This window comes from Calypte anna, chromosome 3 (assembly GCF_003957555.1).
Source record: "Calypte anna isolate BGI_N300 chromosome 3, bCalAnn1_v1.p, whole genome shotgun sequence".
NCBI lineage: Eukaryota > Metazoa > Chordata > Aves > Apodiformes > Trochilidae > Calypte > Calypte anna.
In genome coordinates, this window is record NC_044246.1 from 88,916,031 (window position 1) to 88,939,007 (window position 22,977).

The 22,977-nt window shown below is 37.3% G+C and overlaps 1 protein-coding gene across 1 annotated transcript in view; it reads left to right on the forward strand.

The window, feature by feature from the left end:
- Positions 1–22,977, forward strand: part of EYS (eyes shut homolog) — a 709,634-nt gene that overhangs the window by 175,306 nt on the left and 511,351 nt on the right. The window contains exons 12-13 of the mRNA XM_030447573.1: positions 3,387–3,509; positions 15,602–15,706. Coding sequence (XP_030303433.1) covers positions 3,387–3,509; positions 15,602–15,706 — 228 coding nt within the window. The remainder of the gene's footprint in view (positions 1–3,386; positions 3,510–15,601; positions 15,707–22,977) is intronic.

Consider the following 22,977-nt stretch of genomic DNA (forward strand, 5'->3'; position numbering starts at 1 on the left):
GTGTGGTGGGTTGATCTTGGCTGACCTTTAGACCCCCACCCAGACACCTTCTTATCCTGTCTTCTTATCAGCATGGGAGAGGGAGAAAAGATAACAAATCTTATGGAATAAAGATAAGGAGATCAATTGCCTGTCGATGTCACAGGTAAAACCCATCCCATTTTTCCCAGAGGGTCAACTTCAGTCCTTCATTCCCTGCTCCTCTACGGCCTCCTCACCCCAAGCAGTGCATGGATGTGTGGAATGGGGGCTGTGATCAGTCCACAGCAGCTCCTCTCTGCTGCTCCTTCCTCCTCACACTTTTCCCCTCTTCCTGTGTGGCCTCCATGGCTCCTTCAGGGCCCCTCTGCCTACTCAAGCAAGGGGCTTTCCATGGGCTGCAGCGTGGATGAATGCTCTGGCACTGCCCTCTCCACAGGCACCTGGAACACCTCCTGCCCTCCTTCTTCTCTGACCTGGGTACTCATGCAATTGTTTCTCACCCCTTTTCTAACCCCTAATCCTCATTTTGCCTGATCAGTCTTTTGTCACTTCTTATGTACGCTTGCTCCGAGGCACCACCACCACCATCCTGCCTGTGGAGCTCATCCCTACCCTGCAGGGCAGTGGGGGGAGTGGGTTGGAGCCTCCTGGAACCATCTGGAACCGGTCAGAACTGGCTGTGTCCTGCCCAGGGAAGCCCCACCCTCTCCCCTCATAGCCCCCCCTTGCCAGCCCCAGTGCACCTGTGCACAGCACACGGTGTCAGAGCTCCTCTAGGAAAGGAGAAAAGTGAGCTACCCTCTCTCTGTAAGTTTTGTTATTCTTGGAATTTTTGTTTTGATGATGTCTGTTTTCCTTCCTTTAGCAACATATACACATTCCTCATCTATTGTAATTAAGCTGTGTGCATTACATGGGCTGAAGACCTGACCGGCATGGCATGTGTTTTCTTATTCCTCAATGTATCTTGATTTTTTTAATGCTCTTCTCCACAGTAGAAATCACCAGATAATGGATGAGAGATAATTGATGCACTTTCTCTTACATTATCCTAAAAATACTAAAATTACATCAATACAAACAAAACATTAAAAATCTTTATAGTGTTTGCATATTTCTATGAACGTCTTCTCAGTTTCTGGAAGTACTTCCTGCTTTTTATTACTTTATTCCAGCAATAAAGACATGTATTTGCAATACTGAATAAGAAATGAGTGAAATTTAATTCATTGTAAGCATAATAAAGAAGGTCTGACTTCCATTCCTTTTTCAAGGGAATATGGATCATAACACCTCCTGGTTTTAATTACGGAATAACATTTGGAATAAAAGTTTCATGTTAATAACTCACATAAATATGAAGAAAATCCAAGGTTATCTTGCTTCCTTTGCAGGTTTTTCAGGCCAGCACTGTGAAATAGAAATGAATGAGTGTGATTCAGCTCCCTGCTTGAATGGTGCTATCTGTCAGAATGATGTCAACAACTATGATTGTTTTTGCCCTGAAGGTAAGTTGTTCAAAATAATTTATTTTTATTGTCTTTGACAATTTTCAAAATTGCCTGAAGTCTGTAAACATCTTCTTGACAGTCTTCAAAACCATTGTTAAAATGTCCTTTCTATGGAAGTTATTAATTCTTTTCTGAAGTTTCATTTGCATCTTTGTCCAACAAGGCACCCAATAAAACAAACATATTCATAAAGAATGAAGACAGATGTACTTGTGTTATTTTTCCAGACAAAACCCCAGGATTTTAGCAAAGTCTGAAGGAGTGGAGAAAACACAAATGTGTAGTACGTGTAATCCACAAAAAACGTAATCAATAAACTTGCAAAGAAAATATCTCATCCTGATGTACTGACTTGCAGCTTTGTGACTGAGCATAGCAAGCAAATTACAAGTACCATAATAATGACTGTAATGTATCTTCAGTACAAAAATCTATTAGACCTTTCACAGAAAAAAAAATAATGTGATTTTCAGCACCTTGGGTTTGTTTTTTTAAAAAAATGCATATTGCTGAGTGCCATCAGAAGAGTATGAACCAATGAATGATTTCAAGAAAAAATAATTAAAGGAATTATTTAAGGTATTTAAAATTATAGTGTCTTTCCGTTAAACTTTCAGGAATGGGTTTCTTCTGAATACTTGTATGGTTTTTAAAGTTGGATTTTTACTTAAAAATTAAGTTGAGGTTGTGATTTATAATCTGGTACTTTGTTTCTGCATTTTAACATTTTTATATTTGTTTTATTTTTCTCTTTAAATAGTACTGTTTTGTAAGTATATGGACTGTGGTGATTTAATTTCATAGCTTCCAATATTTCAGATATGTATATATTAATACAAGCATTCTAGCATTAATGGTAAGATCAGAAACTCATCACAAAGGTGAAAGTGCTACAAATAATTCTCATAAGTACAACCTCTGTCATTAGTTTAAATGAGAATTACTTTAAATTAGAAGCCAAAACAGGTATTGGGAGGGAGTTGAAAATTAATTTTAGAAAAGATGTGCTGTTTTAGTCTGCCTGCCCAGCTCATAGAAAAACAAATCTTGGTATCCACTTTGATGATTTTTGTGGCTTACTTGTTACCCGTGACACATGGGTCTGATTAAACCCTCAATGCAAATGAGAACTGTTACTGTATACATTATTAATGAACTAAGGGTAATTCAAAAGTTTTATGACTTAGGGATCAGTAGAAATTGGTTCCATGGTCAGTTTGAGAAATCATTGGAATATGCCTTGCACTGAGGGTGCTGATGGCTTAGCATTAGTCATGGTCTTCCTGCAGCCATGGCCTGTGGCAGCACTAATGACAGTCATTTGGTGGCATGACCATGAATTAGAATACATTTACAAGAGGGTAAAATGTCAGATACTGGAGTGGAGATTCTCTGGCAATTCCAAGTACAAAAAAGCCCCACTTCTGGACTTCTGAGTTTTCTAGAAGTCACTATGACATAAGAAACAAATAGAGAAAAAGCAGAGGAGTAACTATTTGAGAGGCGATTTTTAAAGTTATAATCAAATGTCCAAAGAGCAGCAGCACTTATCTTTGTCTGTGATGTTCTCAAAATGGCAGAAGAAATATAGATTCTTAAGTCTCTGATAAACAAAAAGTTCAACTAGATTGATGAAAATACTGAATCCTATATTTTTTTCTTTCAGTAATTAGCTCCTTTAAAAATATATTTGCTGGCCAAATTTATTTTCCTGTTAATGAAAGAGCAGAAAGAGCTTTTAGAAAGATCTTTCAATAAGACTTTCAGATAATTTTATTACAAGAGTAAATTGAAAAAAAAATCTGTTTTTTAGAAAAAGGGAGAGACGTGTTTTAGAAGAAAAGGTACAGATATAACCGAATAATACAAGTTCTTTGTTTTTTTCCAACTAAGGATTTGAAGGTCTGAACTGTGAAATCAACTTTGATGAGTGCACTTATGGTTTCTGTAAAAGCAATTCAACTTGTTTAGACCTGGTTGCAGACTACAGGTGTGTTTGTCCACCAGGATTCACTGGTAAGATGTATTTTAACTCTGGAAAAAAAACATTAAATAGTTAAACAATTTATTTCCATTTCTGAAATGAAAAAAAATTCTTTAATTGCCTTTTGTTCAGTGTTTTACCATTAATAAAAATGCATTCAACTCAGCATTCTGTAATATTAATAATCTGCTTTAATTTCCCTACTAATATGATTAAAATTGAAAGCAAAATGTATTCCATTTGCTTAATTGATGGAAAGCAAAACTGGATTTTGCCTAGGAAAGTGTTTGAAAATCACCAAGTCTATGAAAAACAGGTCAGCAATAATAGCTGTAGCTGTTGTTCTTTGGCTTCATAGGATAGTATCACAGCTATATTTGATTGAGATAGAAATGAGAATACAATTTCAGCAATAGGACACTTCACTCTCTTCAAGAAAGATACCATCAGACCCTTATGATAAATAACTTGTAAACTGCACAATTATTTGTGTGTCTAACAGATTTAAGAAAATAGCTATTAAAACAGAAGCAGTCTTCATGGCCCTGCTTTCTGCCAGAAGGAGCTAACAGGATCATGGGGAAATCAATAAATCTGTCTCAAAAATATGTCATCCTAACAACTAATACGTTGTGATGTCAGGGACTGAAATACACTGACTTTCAGCTGCTTATTTCAGAAAGGCAAATGGAGCAGCATTAGTCATAAGCAGTAACAGGGCGACAAGAAGTGGCAGTCTGAGAAATCATACACAGTTAGTGGATGTTGTAATAAAATGTTATTAAAAAAAAAAAAAAAAAAAAAGAGAACTATTATGGAGTAAAGAAAGGTTAAAGAAGCAAGCCAAGCAGTAAAGGATGAGGAGGCAAAATTAAGTTAAAACTAGTTTTACATTTACTAGTTTTACATTTAACTGGTTTTACATTTACTAGTTACTCCATTTACTAGTTTTACATTTACCAGTAACACCAGTGACATCCATTTTAGGAGCACTTTACACATATTTTGTCAAGGGTTAAAAATAGGCAGATGAGACGTAAGGAGTGTAAGATGATAGATGGAGATATGGTATCTGTGGAAGTCATAATAGTTGCATTTCCCAAAGACATCTGCAATTTTGTTTCATCAGTTCTAACATATTCTTATATTATTCAGCATTACAAAACTGAGATGTGCTCTATTTCCTACAAGATCATATTCTCCTTTCCTTCTTTCTTGGATAACTGGCTTTGCTGTAATGAGTTTGCGTGGTATATGCCTGTTTTGCGTCAATCCTGAAAATATGGGAGGTGATTACAAAGAATTTGTTCATATAAATAGAAGCATTTTAAGGCAATAATTTTAAAGAAGCTTTAAAATGTGGTGGTGTGTTGCAAGAATCAAAATGGAAAACATCTAACTTTTCTGTAGTAGGCTGCAAACAGGCAGATTGAACTAGGAAAAAGCAGGAAACGCTGTTCCTTTGAAAATACAGCAACACTATTTGCATATGGTGGAATCCACAGTACAAAACCAGAACGGTAAACTAATGGGTGGGTGTGACAAAGGCATCCTGAAACAGGGTATGTTCTCCTTAGAAACACTTTATCCTAGATTCATACTAATGCAAACAGTTTGCCAATGATGCATCAGTTCATTCCAAGACAAAAATGAGTCAAGATCTGTCAACATTAAAACAATTATCAGTGAGGTATGGGCAGATTTTAATGGGTATCTTGAGACTTATGTTGGATTCACAGAAGTTAATATTACTGCATAGTAGGCCATTATGAAAAGGCTCTATTTTGTCCTGCATTTCTTGTATGAGAGTCTTCTCATCATGAATTTGCTATTGACCTTGACTTCATATTGGCATATTTTGTGAGACACGACAGATCCCTCAAGAAAACAAATCAACCAGTCTACTGACTGGAATTGGCAGTAGGGATAAGGATCCTCCTGACTACACTAAATATTTTCAGCTGCGCTCATGCTATTTGTAAAATAAATGCTCAGTCAGACATTGTGGATGTCATTAGGTCTGCTCGCTACATGCCTTTCAGCAATTCCTTCAGCCTCCCTAGAAACAGTCTTTGATGCAAAGCACTAGATATTTAAGTTTCTAAGAAAAGCAAACAGAGGTGAAAGAATGTTCCATGTCCTTCTGAGTTTTAAGACTGATGTAAGTGACTCAAGAAGACATTGCCACAATAACAGTGATACACTCAAAACCTTTTTAAGAGCAAAGGAAAACATAGTGTATATAAATTAATTTCATTTTTATCCACTTAATATTTAAGCAGTGTAGAAATCCATACTATACAATGAATACAGAAAAGTGCCATTAATAGCACAGTCAAAATTGTTATACCAGAAAAATCATTAATAGCTACACATTTCCTTTGGTGCTATGTTCAGTTTTCCAGTGTCTCTCTGCATCCTGCATGTGATGGTTTCTGTCTTCTAAAGAAGGAGTGGGGAAGTTTGGGCTTTAATGATTAGAGTTCTGAGCCTGATATAGTAGAATCCTGAGATGATATTCCTGGTGGGGATTTCTTCCTCCTTAATCTGAGGTCCAGTTTGGGTTATTTTTGTACATACTCTCACGCAGCCTTTATCCTTCTCCTGCACTGCTAACTAGTCTGGCAGTAGTCCCCAGCTCCAGGCACACAAAGTGCTATGGTTTGTCAAGCAGTAACTGAGGGGGTCACTCCTTCCCCAGAGAGGCTACCCCAGGAGCAGCAGCTAGGGTAGGGCAGGCAGCAGCCACTCAGCCTCAGCACAAGGGTAACCTCAGATGCCCAGATCATGGTGAGGCAGAGCCCCTGAACTGCCAGGAAGGCAGTTCCTCTTGATGGGGGACAGAAATTGTATTTACAATATGAACATGGAGGCACAAGTTAAAAAGTTCCTCAACAGATCTGCTAACTCTTTGTTGATCATGTCTTGTGTTTTTCTGATGAAACTTGATCAAGGAAGTGAAAATTAAAAAAATTCAATTTTTTTTTTTTTTTCCAAGCTTCTTCGTTTTCCTAGCATGCTAAAATGCTTTCCACCTGAGCTGGTCCAGTATAAAAACTGTCTTAAGCTTAGCTGTTTGCTCTTCTTGCTATTTACTAGCTCCATGGTGGGTGGCATCTCTCTGATTTGGTGTTGCATGCCTTGTACATGAACACTCTGCTGGAAAGGCAGCAGTGGACAGGAGGGAAACAGCTTCCTCTTCCAAGGACTTTGGCTGTGGTCCTCCACAGGTGGTGGAGCTTGTTCTTTCCGTGGGAAAAGTCAGGAAGGGGCAGCACTATCTATGCATACGGCAGAAAATAGGCCTGGATGGAGAGAGCAGCTCTCCTGCTGGTGAACACCAGCAAGACATGAACATCCAAAACAGCTGAGAAAGTCCTAAGAGGATCAGGGAGTCTTACAGCTTCTGCTCCCAAGTGCAGATTTGCCTTAAAAGAGTAAGCACCTGAATGCTAGCAGCCTGGCAACCTGCTGCATGGAGCTTCCTTTACTCTGAGCAAGGTCGGCGGACAGAGAGAAGCTCCTGAGAAAAAAGAAAGAATTTTCTCTCCCTCCGTCTTACATCAAAGCTTGCTCTCAAATGCCCTCTTGTGGTAGTCAGCATACACAGGATCACGGTAACTATCCCATATGAAAGAACTACTGAAAAAATTGACAGATTGTGACACAGCCACCTCCTTCCCCCACGACGTTCTGTTCGATTTTATCAATTAGAGGAGCTTCAAGAACATCTGGCAGTTGAGATAGGTAAAGGAAGTCCAGATCTTAACAGGACAGGCCTCAAAAATTTGAAAAGACTTCCACAGCACATCCTGAGCATTATCAGAACCTGAAGATAGGTGAACTAGGGAATTATAACTTTGAACAGTAGGACCTGTTTAGTACTTTAAGTAATAAAATACCTTGAATCAAAGCATCAGTCAGGTGGGCTGGTATGTAATTCACCAGTAGTGTAGAAGGACGAGGCAATTTTATGAGATGTTGGTTACTGACAGTTTTCATTATTTGAGTGGATTTCGTCTAGTTGTGTAAGTCCCTGAAACTCAAGAGTTTTGGATGTCAGTATTCTGGGATGAGAAGGCATTTATTTTTCATTTCCGATAAGTAATAGGATTATATTTTGTCCATTTTAAACCATTTATATATGTCATATTTTAGAAGTCTTTATTAATTATATAGATTTTTAAACTGTGCACATGTACATGACTGTAGAATGTATTCCTATGCTATTAATGTGACACCAGTGAACCCTGGGTCCAAAAAATTATTCCAAAATGATTTTTACTTTAGTACTTCACACTGAATTTTGTTGCAGTTTGTATGCATGAGATTCTTAATCTGACTTTCTCACTTATGTCACGGTCTATATGAATTCTCTATGTGTAACACAATCCTTGTTTTAGGTTTTGTTTGTGTCTCATTCATGTTTATCATTATACAGCAGGATGAACCAACAGTCAAATACTACTACCTTTCATATGTTGACTTAAATAAGTTGTGAGGTTTTACACAGCAGACTGAATAAATTTGGAAGACTTTTAATATGCTTTTTGAAGATTGAATCTGTATAATTTCCTATGGCATGTTTCATGCAACAAGCTTTAGGAATCCTGTAGTAGGTATTGTGGCCTAAAGAAGTGCAACACTGACCATTTGAAAATCCAAAATATAAAAAGATGTGTGGTGTCTTCTAGTTCAATTCACTCTAACATGAGAAGACACCTTTTCTTGTGCTTTAAAAAGTCTTTTCCTTTACATTCTTTTCAAAGATTTTCTAAGCTTTGTTTCCAGCAAGCCTGCAAAGGCTCTTCTATTTTAGGCGGCTTTTGGCTGATTTGGATGTTAATGTCTGGGCCATTGCACAGTTTAAAACCCCTAAGTCACTCTATCTTGCATTCCCCTCTGATCGTCTCTAGTTCTGTCCTCAACACTTCAAAGGAAAGAATTGGCCTGGGAAATTTATTGGTGCTTTCCCATCTTTAGTTAGTCACAGGTACTTAGTCTTTCTTCCATCATACATCAGATTCCACATCAATGGCCCTTACAGAAGCAACCAAAAAGCCATCTATTTACTCTGATGTCCCCTAATTGCCAGGTTCATATAAACAGCATGCATATATCTCTAGTCAGAGTACTAATGCTAACATTAACTAATATAACTAATGCTAACATTTTTCAAACAAACCCAAAACATAGAAGCTGAAGACTGAACAGGGATGGGTGGTTCCTTTGGCTCCTGGTGAGCAGAAATATCAGTATTGGTCCCATGGCAGCATGAGAGGGAAAAGTTGCCTTTCCCTCTTCTCAGCAGTGGTAATGGGCTGCTCTTTTTCAGAAATACTCCAGGAGGCAGGCTGTTGAGGGCAGGCTTCCCACATCCCATCCATCCCAGTTGGATGTGCAAATTTAACATGCTGGGAAATTAACACTCATTAAGCATACATGGAAATGTATTCAGTATGTGTTTCTGTGGCTGTTAGAGGATGTTTATCACCACTTGTGATATGTAAGTGTACCTGCTTCCCCTGGAAGGAATTTGGGTTAGAACTCTTGAGTGGGAAAAAAAAAAGATCAGTAGAGTGCAGAACTCTATTTAAATTTCATCATGCTGCAAATTATATCACATAAAAAATTGAGAAAGTAATACGAAAAACTATTGAATTGCATGAAAGAAAAACAAATCAGTTATAGTTCAATAGTGATGTTTTTTCCAGTCATCTAAAAAATCAGCAAAATTTGTTTTTTGGGGTGAGAAATCAAACAGGACATTTCTTCAATAGTGTTCATATGCAAATACTAAATATGATTTCTTGAAAAGGTAAAGAGTAACAGTTGGAACCTTCTGAAAAAAAAGATAATTTAGTTCTTCAATCAAAAATATAATTAGCTGATACGTTATCTACTTTGTCATTGCTTCAGTGGAGGCCTTATGAGATTATTTCAGTTTATCCCCTTTAGTTTAGATATAATGATGGGTATTCAAAAGTGATGCCAATTGTCATGCATAATATACTGCACATATAGCATCCATTAATATTTTTCTGGACATGACTACCTATTTTATTTATTTTTGATAAATTGTACGATAACAGCAAAAAATGAACAGACTTGTTTTTAATTTTAAAAATGTTGTTGGTTGCTGGGAGGCCCTTATCAAATAAAAAATGAAAAGCCATCATGCCTAGAAAAGCTCATGGCAGTGATGAAAGCACATATAGAAGACTCTGGAAAATATGGTTGAAATTCTTGGTCTTCATGAGTTACTGTGGGAAATTAGCCATTTTTTTCCTTAACTCCATACTTTTTATGCAAAACATTTCTCTTTTGTCTTTTCCTTTCATAGGTTTTCTATTTATATTGTAAAGAGTTAAGGTGATGGATCATAGAATCATAGGTTTGAGTTGGAAGGAAGCTTAAAGATCATCTGGTTCCAGCCCCCCAGCATGGGCAGGGACACCTCTCCCTAGACCAGGTTGCTCAAGGCCCCATCCGACCTGGCCTAGAACACTGCCAGGGAAGGGGCATCCACAACAGTAATGAACAGTATGAACAGTAATATGCCAGCACAGTGAGCACAAGTTTTACTTTTTACATCTGAATTAATCTACAAAAATAACATAATATCTAGACAGAACTTCCTACTGCATCAAGATTTTTAAAATACAACTGCCTCAGTTAACCTGCTAGGATTAAATTTTCTGTTATGATGTGAGCGATCAGTGAATAAACTCTGACACAAGGCAATCTGCCTCCAGACAACTTCCCCAGTGCACATGTTCCACCCTTGCCAGGTATTGTGTTAATGAATATGAGAATCAGAAGGGGGGTCTTATGTGAGAATGGATTTCTCTAGGTTTTTTTATAGTGAACAACTCCTCTTCTGAAAAAAATCCATCAATTCATTGATCTTGGACAAAGGACTCTCCCCTGTACTCCTTGACACTGCTGTCTTACTCTAGGGTCATAATTAGTTCATTCTAGGCAGAGTAATTATTTGTTAGTCCTGTATTAATCTTATTAACAATAAGCACGCTGTGGTGCAATCATACAAAACTAAAGAAAAGTGAAGTGAAACAAATGAGGGAAGATCCACTTGGACACTAGAGAGGTCCTGGGGCCTCTGGTGTTAGTGTAACATCAAACCTGTAGCCTGATGCTAACAATCACAGTCCCATAGGTACTGAGATACAGGGTGATAATGGGACCATAATCCCACAGCTTCACTCACATCACTTGTAGGTCAGCAAGAAACTACTGGCTTCCCTCAGATCTGAGTCCTGAAGCAGAAGGGAAAAAATGCTAAAAAAGAAGTGATATTTTTAAAGTAGTTTATAAAACTTGAATAAGATTTTTTTTGTCACCCCACTGGCACTTTTGAAGTCAGGATTTTGCAGGCACTTTTGCAAGCAACAGGACTGTATAGATTATTGGCTCTGGTAACAGCCACTTTTCCTAACAATCTGCAGGACCTCCAAGAAAGAACAGGATATGCATGTTACACATATTGGCAATGATGCCACAGGGCCCAGCTGCCTTGAGGTAGGCTGTTGTCATCATCTGGCTTTCAGAAAACTGTCTCGATGTTTTCCCAGGAAAGATCCACAGAAGGCTACAGAATGATTGACTTTATTATGGAATTCTTCTAACAACCTGTAGATTACTGGTTGTATGTACTCCATTAGGTCTGCATACCAGAAGGCAGAAAATGTTGCCTATTATCCACTTTGTACTGAACCTAATTACTGAGTTTTGATTAAAGCACACTCTGAATCCAAAAATGTTCAATCCTGATTTGAATGCATGAAGAGAAGAAGCCAGAACTCCATTGGCATTTTTTCCTAGTAGAAACCACAACCAGATTTAGAAGTTTAAATTACTTTTTTTTTTTTTCTTCAACTCTGAGCTATTGAGTCTTATTACTCTTTCTACACAAAATGAAAAAGCCTCTTACTACTCAAGTATTTTCTCTTTGTAAAGACACTAATACACTGTAACCAAGTCACTTCTTGTTTTTGTTTGTTCTAAATGAAACAGATGGAGCTCTTTAAACTTTTGCCGGCAGCATGCTTTCTTTGGTTGTTGAATAAATTGTGTAGCTTTTCCTGCATCTTTCCCACATACTTGTAAATATGGACAATTTCAGTCAATGTTTTATGCAGAGGTATTTTACACATCAATAGTTTTTCTTGGTTCTTTAAATACATTTGAGATTATTTTTTTTTTTTTTTTTTGGTCACAGCACTGCAATAGCAATCATATGCAAAGGTCCTCAGCATTTCTTTTCAGGCCACTTTTTTGTTTCCTCACATACAATTGAGCTACAGTTCAGTAGCTATAACCTACATATCTTTTTCCTTGCTTGTATCAGGCAGCTGCAAGTGACCAGAAGGGACTTGCAGTACACTTAAAAATAAGCTGCTGAACTAAACAAAAGTTATCACAAGATATCACTTAGTGCATCTGCTTGTCCGGTAGCATGAAGATACAAGAAGGGAAGCAAGAGTGGAAATGCAGAGTTTAAAAGTCAGAGTTGAAATAACAGAGCAAGGGTTTTTTTATATTCACCTATGGAAAAATATGCTCAGGGAAGTATGAAGTGGCTCATTTTAATCCTCACAATTTTCTCATGAGAAAGAATTGAGGCATAAAAATGGGTTGCATGTGCTGAAAGTTGTACTTCCCTCTTTGTAGGACTTTCCACCTCTCCGTCTGTATTTTAACCACATCCATTTATGGTATGCATGAATAATATTTTTTTCTTCTTCCTGCTTGTGGTAATGATAGAATCATAGAATGTCCAGGATCATCCGGCCCAAGCCTTCTAATATTGTTTGTATGATATGTCTCATCATCCTGTGGAGCTGAGACTTAAAACTTTCCAAAGTGAGGGAACCTAGCACTTACCCTGGGAGGCCATTCCAATGTCGGACTGTCCTCAATATTTTATGACCTATTATAATTGTCCTATAATATTTTTACTACATCCTCAGTGTCCTCTATTAAGTGCTGCATGCTTGACTCACCTCTGTCTTACCTGATACAGAAATGTTTTCCAAGAGAGGCAGAGATACGGATTTTGACAGAAGCAGTAGGTTCCACAGTGCGAAAACAGTGCTCTGTTACCACACGTTAAGAACTTAAGACCTTTCCTATCCTATTTTAAATTTTCTATGCTTTTTGATATGAATGACTCTTGGTCCTTTCTTACATGACCAGTTTTGGCACCCACATCCTCCTTTATCCTACCGAGGCAGAACACATATACTATACTGTGCCATTCCTGACATGTTTATCCCAACTTAATGAAGTCCAACACCATTTCTTATTTTCCCAAGAGACTCTTTCCAGTGTGTTATTACACTAAGCATTGTAAGTTCTTTAACATCTAATCTTTTACTGTAGTTTAAATGCATTACTACTTATCCTGTCCGCTATGAACTTGGAGAACCAAATATATTTGCAAGAGCCTTTTCTTATTTTATGACTGTTTCTATTTCAAATTTCTATTCAAATGTTCCTTTGTTAGGATTTACAGCCCCATTCGTTTTGTTTTTCCTAAGATGTAATGCTTTCAAGTTCTTTGTCATTCTTGTCTTGCTTGTCTGGACTGTCTTCATTTGGTCCAGAAATTTCCTGAATCCAGGTCAATGCACAGTGCAAAGCACTCCAAATGCAGCTTGATAAGAATGGAAGGATTACTTAATGCTTCTAACTGGCCATGTTTCTTTTTGTATACCCCAGCACACTATCCGATTTGGAAGAAAATTCCAGATTTTGATCCTACCTCCTGATTTGCTGTATTATGATATCTTCTACTTGTTCACATTGGATAATATTCATTACTTAAAACTTTATCTCAAACATTGCAAAATGTATGAAAAATTTTAATCATGTCCTCTAATGCACTTTTTTGTGTTGCCATCCAGATTGTTGTTGAAAAAATTGAGCAGAACTAGATGGACACTCGACCTCTTTCAAAATCTGTGCATCTCATTCATCCATTTTGGCAGCAAACCCAAAAACTGATAACTAATGCAGGAATATGCCTTTCCAACACTTCCCAATACTTATAATATTCTCTTGTAGTTCATATCTAGCCCAATTATTACAATTTTGCACTAGATAGCAGCAAAAACATTACAGAAGTCAAGGCATATGACTTTTTTTTTTTTTTTTTAAATCCACAAGGCCTGTAACTGTGGTGCAAAAGGGAATTGGTTTGTTTATGTAAGTCTCATTTATAATAAATTATTTTATCTTTATAGGCTCTCACAAGTAATCAGTTCAGTAACTTTTTCCTATATTTCCCTCAGGAACTGAAATTACACAAATGGGTCTGTAATTTCAGGGCTCTGTCTTTTACTCCTTTTTAAAGGCTGATTTTATTGAGTTTTCTGGTACTTTACCAGTCTTCCACAAGTTCACAAAGAGAACTATTAAGTTTTTATCAGTCAGCTCTTGAAGCACCCAAGGGTTAGGAAAATGACCCTCAAGATTTCTCTCAGCCTATCTGAACATCTAACTCATCTGACAGCTCTTCAGCTTGGTTTCTCATTCAACACTGAAATTTTGCCCTTTAATCATAGTTATCAGTTACAGTAATGATCTGATTGCAGCTGACCTTTTTACTGATGACTGAAGCAAAAGAAGCATTGAAAAAATTGACATGATCACCATTATGAGTAGCCATCCTGCACTGGATGGCAAACCATATCTTTCCTTCATCTTTAATGTTGAAGTACTTACGGAATGATTTCTCATTACCCTGCCATCCCATGATAGATACATCTGCTGGTCTGATGTAATACCTATGTATTTATGCTGTGCTTCTTAGGCTATCTTTAGCAATCTGACTTTTTTTTTTTTTTTAATTATACGGTTTCATCCTTTGAAAAATAGGAAGAGACAAATTGGTCTCCTAATATCCAGTGTCTTTTTTCCCACAAAAATATTTTTTCTCCTGTTGTATGTAAACAAAGAAGTAAATTTCTTAATTATCTTTTTATTTTTGTTCAGTTTCTCATCAGGTTTCACATGATTTATTTTCTGCATTCTTTGCAACTTTTCTAAATTCCTTTGGTTTTATGTTGTATGCCTCTCCTTCCACATGGATCCTGATTGATCTCACCCAAGTTCTTCACATTCCTTTCTTTATGTTCAGAGATTACTTTTCCCTTTTACTTATAATCAAATACCAGAAAATCTTTGTTTGGCATTGTCTTTCCCACTATTGAATAAAAAAATTGCCAATACCAAAAAAAACCACAAAACAACACCTAAATCTTTATATTCTTTAATGATGATTACTTTCCAAAGTGTTGCTTTCCATTACTTTCTGGGTAGAATACCAACAACCATTTGGCTTACTCACTTCAGTGACAGCTACAGTCTTCTTCTGTCACTGGTATTCACAGGAGCTCTTAATCTCCATAGTCATCCCTTGATTTTCAATCAATTTTGGATCAGAAATATCCCAGTATAATTTGTATCAGGCTACAGTTTGCTCTAAATTAATGCAGTGCACAATAGAGAGATGAGAGACTGTGCATTTTCTTTCATATTCTGAATGAGATGTTTTCATAAGTGGCCTATTATATTATCTTCTAAATAGTCTCCTCTATGTCTTCTGTGTGTTGTCCTACATTTTAGTTGTTTATGATTTAATCTGAGTTCCGTCTCAATGAAATCTCTTTAAATTAAAAATGTGAATGAATTTGTGGTTTTCCTTTGGGATATGAGATGTGGCTCTATTCTTCTAAACTTGGAAGTGATCTTGAGAAATATTTTTCTTATTATTGTGTCTGAGGTTATTAAACCTCTGAAATAGTTTTAAAATTGTGGCAAATAATTCTAGTAATTACAATTTTGAGTTGTATTGCTAGAATACACAAAGAATATACTTGCAAACGTAGCTCATACTTATTACTTTAAAATATGTTTGTTAAGTATCAGCAATGATCTATTAATATGTCCAGTATTAAAGCCATCAAGCAGAAATAAAATCGTGATTCCAACCTGGAAAAGTTAAACTATGCAGTTGTCACTTGTACTGTGAAGTAGCTTTTCTGCTTTCCCAAACCTAGCATGATTTATGGTTCTAATGTTTAATTTTCTTTTCTGTCAGACAAAAACTGTTCCACTGCTATTGATGAATGTTCCTTCAAGCCTTGCAAAAATGGAGGCCATTGCCATGATCTGACTGGTGAATTTTACTGTAGCTGTTTGCCAGGTAAGAAGTCAGGTGATATTTAGTTGAGAAATGTTCTGTAATATTCAAGAAAGAAATACAGTTTTTCATAAGCACACAACTATGTAGTAATTTATTTTGCTTGAAAAGTGAGAAGGACTAAGTGGGTATTCTTTAAGCCTACGCTGTAGTTCTTATGCTGCTGGTGTCAGCAGAATCTGTTTGCAAAACATAGCTTGTGCACCTGAAGTCCTGCCTTGCAATCTGGTCAGAAGTGTTAGTGATCAACCAACACTGTCAATGGTATTCACCCCAGAATCTTTGAGGAATTGTGAATTTTTATATCTTTGCAAAAATTAAATTTCTTCCTCCCATGAATGTAGAATGATTTTATTTCCTTTTTTCTACTAGCAGTTGCTGATTTTTATATTTCTTATTATACACTGAAGAAGAAAATGAGGATTTATACAGGATTTATACAAGGGTTTCTTGCAGTGATGAGAGAAGCTTTTAATAATCCATACCAGGCCAACTTTTCTGTCCTCATATAGCATAAATAACCTTTATCAAATATGCAGTTACAAATGTATGAACATACATGCTTTAGTGTGCTTTTGACTCTATAAATTGGTGCTACAGACCAGCTTCTATACATAGAAATGTAATATCTTTTACTATAACCATCTAATTTAAATATATCATATTTGTGTAGTATAACTGTTGTTTGGTTTTTTTCTGGCCATCTTTATTGTGAGGCTGCAGAACTGTGGGCAGTTTTGGGTGCTGCAGGACATTGAGGTGCTGGAGAAGGTGCAGAGGAGGGAAATAGGATGATTAGGGGTCTGGAGAACAGGTCTTACAAGGAGAGGCTGAAGGAGCTGGGGCTGTTCAGCCTGGAGAAGAGGAGGATGAGGGGAGACCTTATTGCCCTCTACAACTACCTGAAAGGAGACTGTGGTGGGGTGGATGTTGGCCTCTTCTCCCCAGTGACTAGTGCTAGGACAAGAGGTAATGGGTTCAAATTGCACCAGGGGAAGTTCAGATTAGATACTAGGAAAAATTTCTTCACTGAAAGAATGGTGAAGCATTAGAACAGGTTGCACAGGGAGGTGGTGGAGTCACCATCCCTGGGAGTATTAAAAATCCAAGTAAATGTGGCACTTCAGGAGATGATTTACTGGTTAAGGAGGTGTAGGACTGATGGCTGGACTCAGTCTTGAAGGTCCTTTCCAACAATCATGATTCTATGATTCTATTATGTCACATACATGGCATGATAGAACAAGGTTTAATGAAAAGTTAGGAATGCAATGATAAAAGGAGCAAGCCTATATTTGAAAAGAAATATTTCCTTTAAACAGGTATGAAAAAGAAGCAGCTAAAATTATTATATCCCTTTAAGAATTATATATAATTTTATGCAAGATTTTAAAATGTATACAAGCTATTTAAAGTCTAATGCATCTTGAAAGTTATTGAACTATGAAACATAGAAATAGTACTCAAGGCCAGAACTGCCACTAAATCATGGTGCATGTGCTTTAAAATAATTTGGTTATATAAATACATAGGGGTATTAGTACATATAGAACTTTATGGATGTGTGTATTATATATGTACATACATTTACATACAGCTTCTTTCAAAACCTGAGAGGTTCCCAATTGCTTTTCAGGATGCAGAATATCTACTTTTTTGTATTTTTTTTAACTCTTATTATTATTAATACTATGGCCTATTTGTTAAGACTGGACTCTGATATGTTGATGTAATAGGTTAGTTTTCCTTTTTAAATCAGTAAACCTTTTTTCAATCAGTAATCATTTTTTCAAAGAATATTTTGCTTTGTGCAATCACAAACACAACAATTAGCATAAAAACATCTACCCTCTTTGCAGGACTTAAAAGTGAGACCATATGCATGGAACTATTATTAAAATGATGTAAGAAGTACCTATATAAATGCTCAGGCTATATACACTTTCATTTATATTTTTAAATACTTGTTAGATAGTCTTTGTGAAGAATCAACACATCTACAAAGTACAGGATCAAGATGAATGATGTAAATGGTATTTATTCTAGGAAGGTATGAGGTTATGCATGCATGTAATGGATTTGAAAGAAAGCAAGGGGGGGGTTATAAATAAAAGAAGACAAATTATTTATAATAATTCTGTATTATATGGACTATGAGCACAGATAACAAAGCTGCTAACACAGACTTACCAGTTGTTGCAGCAGTTTCCAGGCTTACCCAATGAACTGCAGGAAGCATTTTCTGGGATCTTCCTTTTTGAGCAACATCTTCTAGCAGGCTGCAACATCTGGTGAGGAACAGTATCTGGAAGGTTTAGCTTCTCTTAGCTACTTCCTTTTCCTTAGCTACTTTCCACACCCCCTGTACAGGCAAAAGTCTGAGCCACATGATGCAAGGAAAGAGATTATGCTTAAAGGAGTAGTGAATGGAGATTCCCAAGATGAGGGATGCCAGAAACTTATAACTGTAGCAACAGAAGGAATGTTCTTTCTTTGTCTGCACACCTGTCTGCACACTGAACAGGCACAGTGACCTGAGAATAGATGAGGACAAATCATATCTATCAGAGAAGGGACTGAAGCCAGTGGAACTCAAACCAACTGCCTGCAGAATGCATAAGTGACGGGTAACAAAAGATATTTCCTGCTTCAGGAGATGGCGAAACCCACCTGCCTACCTGCCATCACTTCTTGGAAGTTTTATTGCTCACCAGGGGCTTGGATTTCAGATCTTTTGGGAAAAATGCTGGTGTTCATCTCACCCTCAAACTTCTACCACCCATCCCAATAGAAACCAACAGTACTACCAAGGGAGACCTGGAACAAAATAAAGAGCACTAGGAAAAGTAAATAAGAGCTTGTGGAGCCATGTGGTGTTGTCCTCAGTCTTTTCAATGAATGTCAAAGGCTTAGGTAGGTTTGAGCAGCTGAAAGCTTGGCTGTGTGGATGGTATTGCAGGCAGATCTTTAGCTTCTAGGACCCTCCCTGAAGAAGAGTAATACTGGTGAGAGATATGTAGCCCAAATGCATACAATATGTGATAAACACGTGAGGAATTAAAAGTGTATGTGAAGTTGCACAGCAATTATCTCATGGAGTTCAGAGAAACATGATGAAATAGCCAACATTAACAGAGTGTTGCAGTGAAAGGATACTGGATCCTTAGGAAAGACAAACTGAGAGTGTGAGAAGGAGGGATTTCACTCTGTGCAAAGGAGAGCCTCAGACACTGAATTTTGCTTTGGAATGAATGATGGGCCAGTCAAGAACTTACAGGTAAGGATTAGTGGGCAAGCTCACACACGTGTTGTTGTGGACATCTGTCATAGAGCACCTGATCAAGACGAGGAAGTAAATGAAACCTTCTTTAAATACCTTGAAGAAGTGTCAACAGCCACTCATACTCATGTGCAACTTTAACAAGTACAGTATTTCCCAGTGGTTTAATAGAGTTAGGCAAAAGCAACTCAGAAAACTTCTCAAATGTTGAGAAAGAAAATACTTAGATGATATGGGAGATGTTCTGCTTTGCTTGTTGCTCACAAATAAGAAAAACTGAGGTCTGTAAAGAATCCTTGACTCCAGTGACTGAGTTGCATATCTTATGAGAAGAGACAAACAGCAGACTCACAGCCCTGAATTTTAAGAGAGAGCATTTTGTTTGAGGAATCTGCTTGACCAGATCTCTACTCCTGAGCAAAGGAGCCCAGGACAACCTTCTGAAACACAGTAATGGTCCATTCCAACATGCTGGAGGCTGAGCAGGTGTGGCAGAACAATGAAGAAAACACAGGTCCGTTTTTGAATGATGTTGTGTATGTAGTGACAAAGGGTAAGGAAAAGAAAGAGGTTGTTAGTGACTTCCCTGCCTCTTTACTGATAAATTCACCCTCTGGTGAATCCTAGATTGCTCTGCCTAGAGGCAGAGCCTGGGGAACTGAAACATTATTCATGGCAGAGGAAAGTAATAGGGAAGGACTTAAACAAATTAGGCATACATAAGCATGTGGGACCTGAAGGTATGCATCCACAGATGCTGAGGGAGTTGGCTGGCATAATTGTGAGGCTGCTGTCTATTTGAATAAACATAGTGATAAGGGGAGGTTTCTGATGACTGAAGCAAGGCAAAAGCAACCCCATCTTAATGAGGAGGATTCAGATAACTATGGGCAAATCAGCCTAATCTCAGACCTTGGGCAGTGCTACATCTTTGGAAGAATAATTCCAAACTCCAGTAGAGCCTGATGGACAACTGGTTGGAAAGCAGCTTTGTAGGAAGTGACCTGGGGTCCTGAAGTTCACCAAGTAGAACATGAGCCAATCGTGTCCTTTTAGCAAAAAAGCATCCTGGGCTGCAGCAGGAGGAGCATAGTTAGCAAGTCTGAAAGTGATTACTTTTCTACTTATGACTAGTGAAATTGCATCTGAAGGACTGTGTCTATATTTATGATCTCACAGTAAAGTCATTGCCATGGGTGAGAAAAGTCCAGTAAAAGGTCATGAAGAAGTCCAGGGACTTGGAGAACCTGATGTACAAAAAGGGGCTGGAAAAAAGACTAAGGGAAGATTAGACAGAGAAAACCCCACTATGAGGCCAGCTAACTATTGGAATAAGTAATCTGGAAGGCTTGTGGAATCCGTGTCCTTGGAGACATATTCAGATCTTGGCAGGAGCAGGACACTCTCCTGAACTACTTAATGTAGCTGGTCTTCCTGTCAGTGATGACTGTACTAGATGGCCTTGGGAAGTCATTTCCAACACAAATTCTCTTGGGAATTACTAAGTAAGGAACCTTTACCCAATTTTATGTGTACTTTACAGGTGTAATACTTTAAAGTTAGATTTCAGTTAACTGCCTATGCCTGCATGCAGAGTCTTCAAGACTGCTAGCGTTTCAACCACATCTCAAAGTTTTCCATAATCTTAATTAGTTAAAAAAAAAAAAGTGTTTATTTCTATGCAAGGCTTTTTCAAAGCCAGAATTTGTATGAATATTTTAAAACTTCTCAAATATCATATTCTCCTGATTTTAATTTAGCCTTCCTCTAGGAAATGGCTTCAAATCTATGCTGAATTTTAACAAGGGAAACCAATTTTAACAAGGAAACCAATAATTATAACAGTGTGGTGAAAAGTTGATTAAAATAGCAGTCTGTAATCTAGAAAGCTTGAAGCCTTGAGATGGTAAAGCAGAGAAACACAGTTTGAGGAAGAAGTGAGGAGTCACTTTTTAAAGTTCATAATCTGATACTTAAGGAATTACTATTCTAGAAGGTGAATTGTAGAATGTATTCAGAAAGCCAACAAAAGTGATCAGTGGAATGGAGAAACTGCTATATGAGAAAGCAAGGACTTTTTAAATTTATAGAAGAAAGACACAAAGGAAAGAGAGGAAACTCAGAAGGAACGTTTTGAAAGTGGGGGCTAAGTTCAAAGCAGAACTGTGGTTCACTGGAGGCTGCCTTCAAGAAGAAAGAAGGTACTTTAACCACCTAGTGGCATTTTAGACTAAAACACATGAAGTCTTTTAACAGATGACACTGTGCTTCTAAATTTGTTACAATAGAATGTGACATAGATAGACAATTCTCATTAAAAGGTTTGGTAAGGGTTGAGACAAATTCACAACCAAATGGCTGTAAGTGGATACTAGAGGATCCTTTGGCTTTAGTACCCCTGAATGCTTGGAGATGTCAGAGGGAACAGACTGTGGTTAGGCTTCTATGCTATCCCTAAAAAGCCTCTCCTTTTGCTGCTTTGAGTTCTGGGCTAGATGCACAACTGCACTGACCACACAGGTGTTTCTTAGGATCTTACAGTATGTTTCTCATTTCCATATTTTACAAAATATTACATATACTACACAGCCTCTTTCCCATCTCCTTTCATGCCTCAGTGGTATATTATCCCTGCTACACTTAACAAAATACACAAAAATTTCTTTTTTTTCAGTGGGATTACTGCATGATTAGCATGACTCCCAAGGGAGACTGAGTTTGAAGCAGAGAATCCCATCATTTGAGATGCTTGGACTGATAGATTCAACCTGGAATCAATTTTTGTTCAGCTTAATACATTGAATCAAAAGAACAGCACTTCTGATTAAGAGTAAACTCACACAGAAAAATTGTAAATCAAATTCTTCCTTTTTGAAAGAATCATTATTATTAAAGTTTACTGTACCATGAAATAAGACTATGCTTTCTTTCAAACCTTTCTGGCATCCCTTCTTTCGAAGTAAAACTTTATAGATGAAAGTTTTCACTCCAGGAAAAAAAAAAGCCTTTGGAAAAACATTACAAGCTATGACTGAAAAAATAAAGTAAATCATCAAGATTACAGATGGGAAATATTCAGGAAGTCACTCGGTCCTTCACATTGTTTCTGCACAATCACACTAATCATAGAATCTGTGATCATTATTTTTCTGCTTTTGGTTTCATGGTCTGAGGTTTTAGCATTTTTTTCCATATATTTATTTATTTCCTATTTGACATTTTTTCTATCTGTTTATATTGTTTCCAGAAGCACGGCAAGATTTTAATTTCTGAGTTTAGTGTTTAGTGCAAACAAAACTGGATGGAGAACCTCTCCTATAAAGACCAGCTGAGAGTTGTGGTTGTTAAACTTGGAAAAGAGAAGGCTCCAGGGAGACCTTATAGCTGCCTTTCAAAGCCTGCAGGGTCCTACAGGAAAACTTGGGAGAGACCCTTACAAGGATATGTAGCAACAGGACAAAGGGTAATGGTTTCAACCAGAGAGTGTAGATTTAGATTAGATATTAGAAAAATTTTACTTTGAGGGTGATAAAGACATGGGAGCAGGTTGCCCACGGAATATGTGGCTGCCCCCTCCCTGGAAGTGTTCAAAGCCAGGCTGGATTGGGCTTTGAGCAACCTGGTCTAGCCGAAGGTGTCCCTGCCCATGGCAGGGGAGTTGGAACTAAATGGTCTTTAAGGTCCCTTCCAACTCAAAGCATTCTGTGAGTCTGACATCTTCTAAGGCTTCAGAAAGTGCCTGCTAGTGCATATTGGCTGGTCACAAATATTTTAAAATAATGCTTTCAGGATTTTACTTATATTTCTCCAAAATTTACATCTTTAACAGGTTTTAGCTTCTTTTCAATTTCTACCTTGGAGATAAGGAAACTTTTGTTCCCTATTTCAGAGAACAAGAAACAAACACAGCATTAGTGAGTTTTTAACACAAGGCCTAAAATGGATGTACTATTACATGTAAGGCTGCCTACTTATAGTCACCATCCAGAGGCAG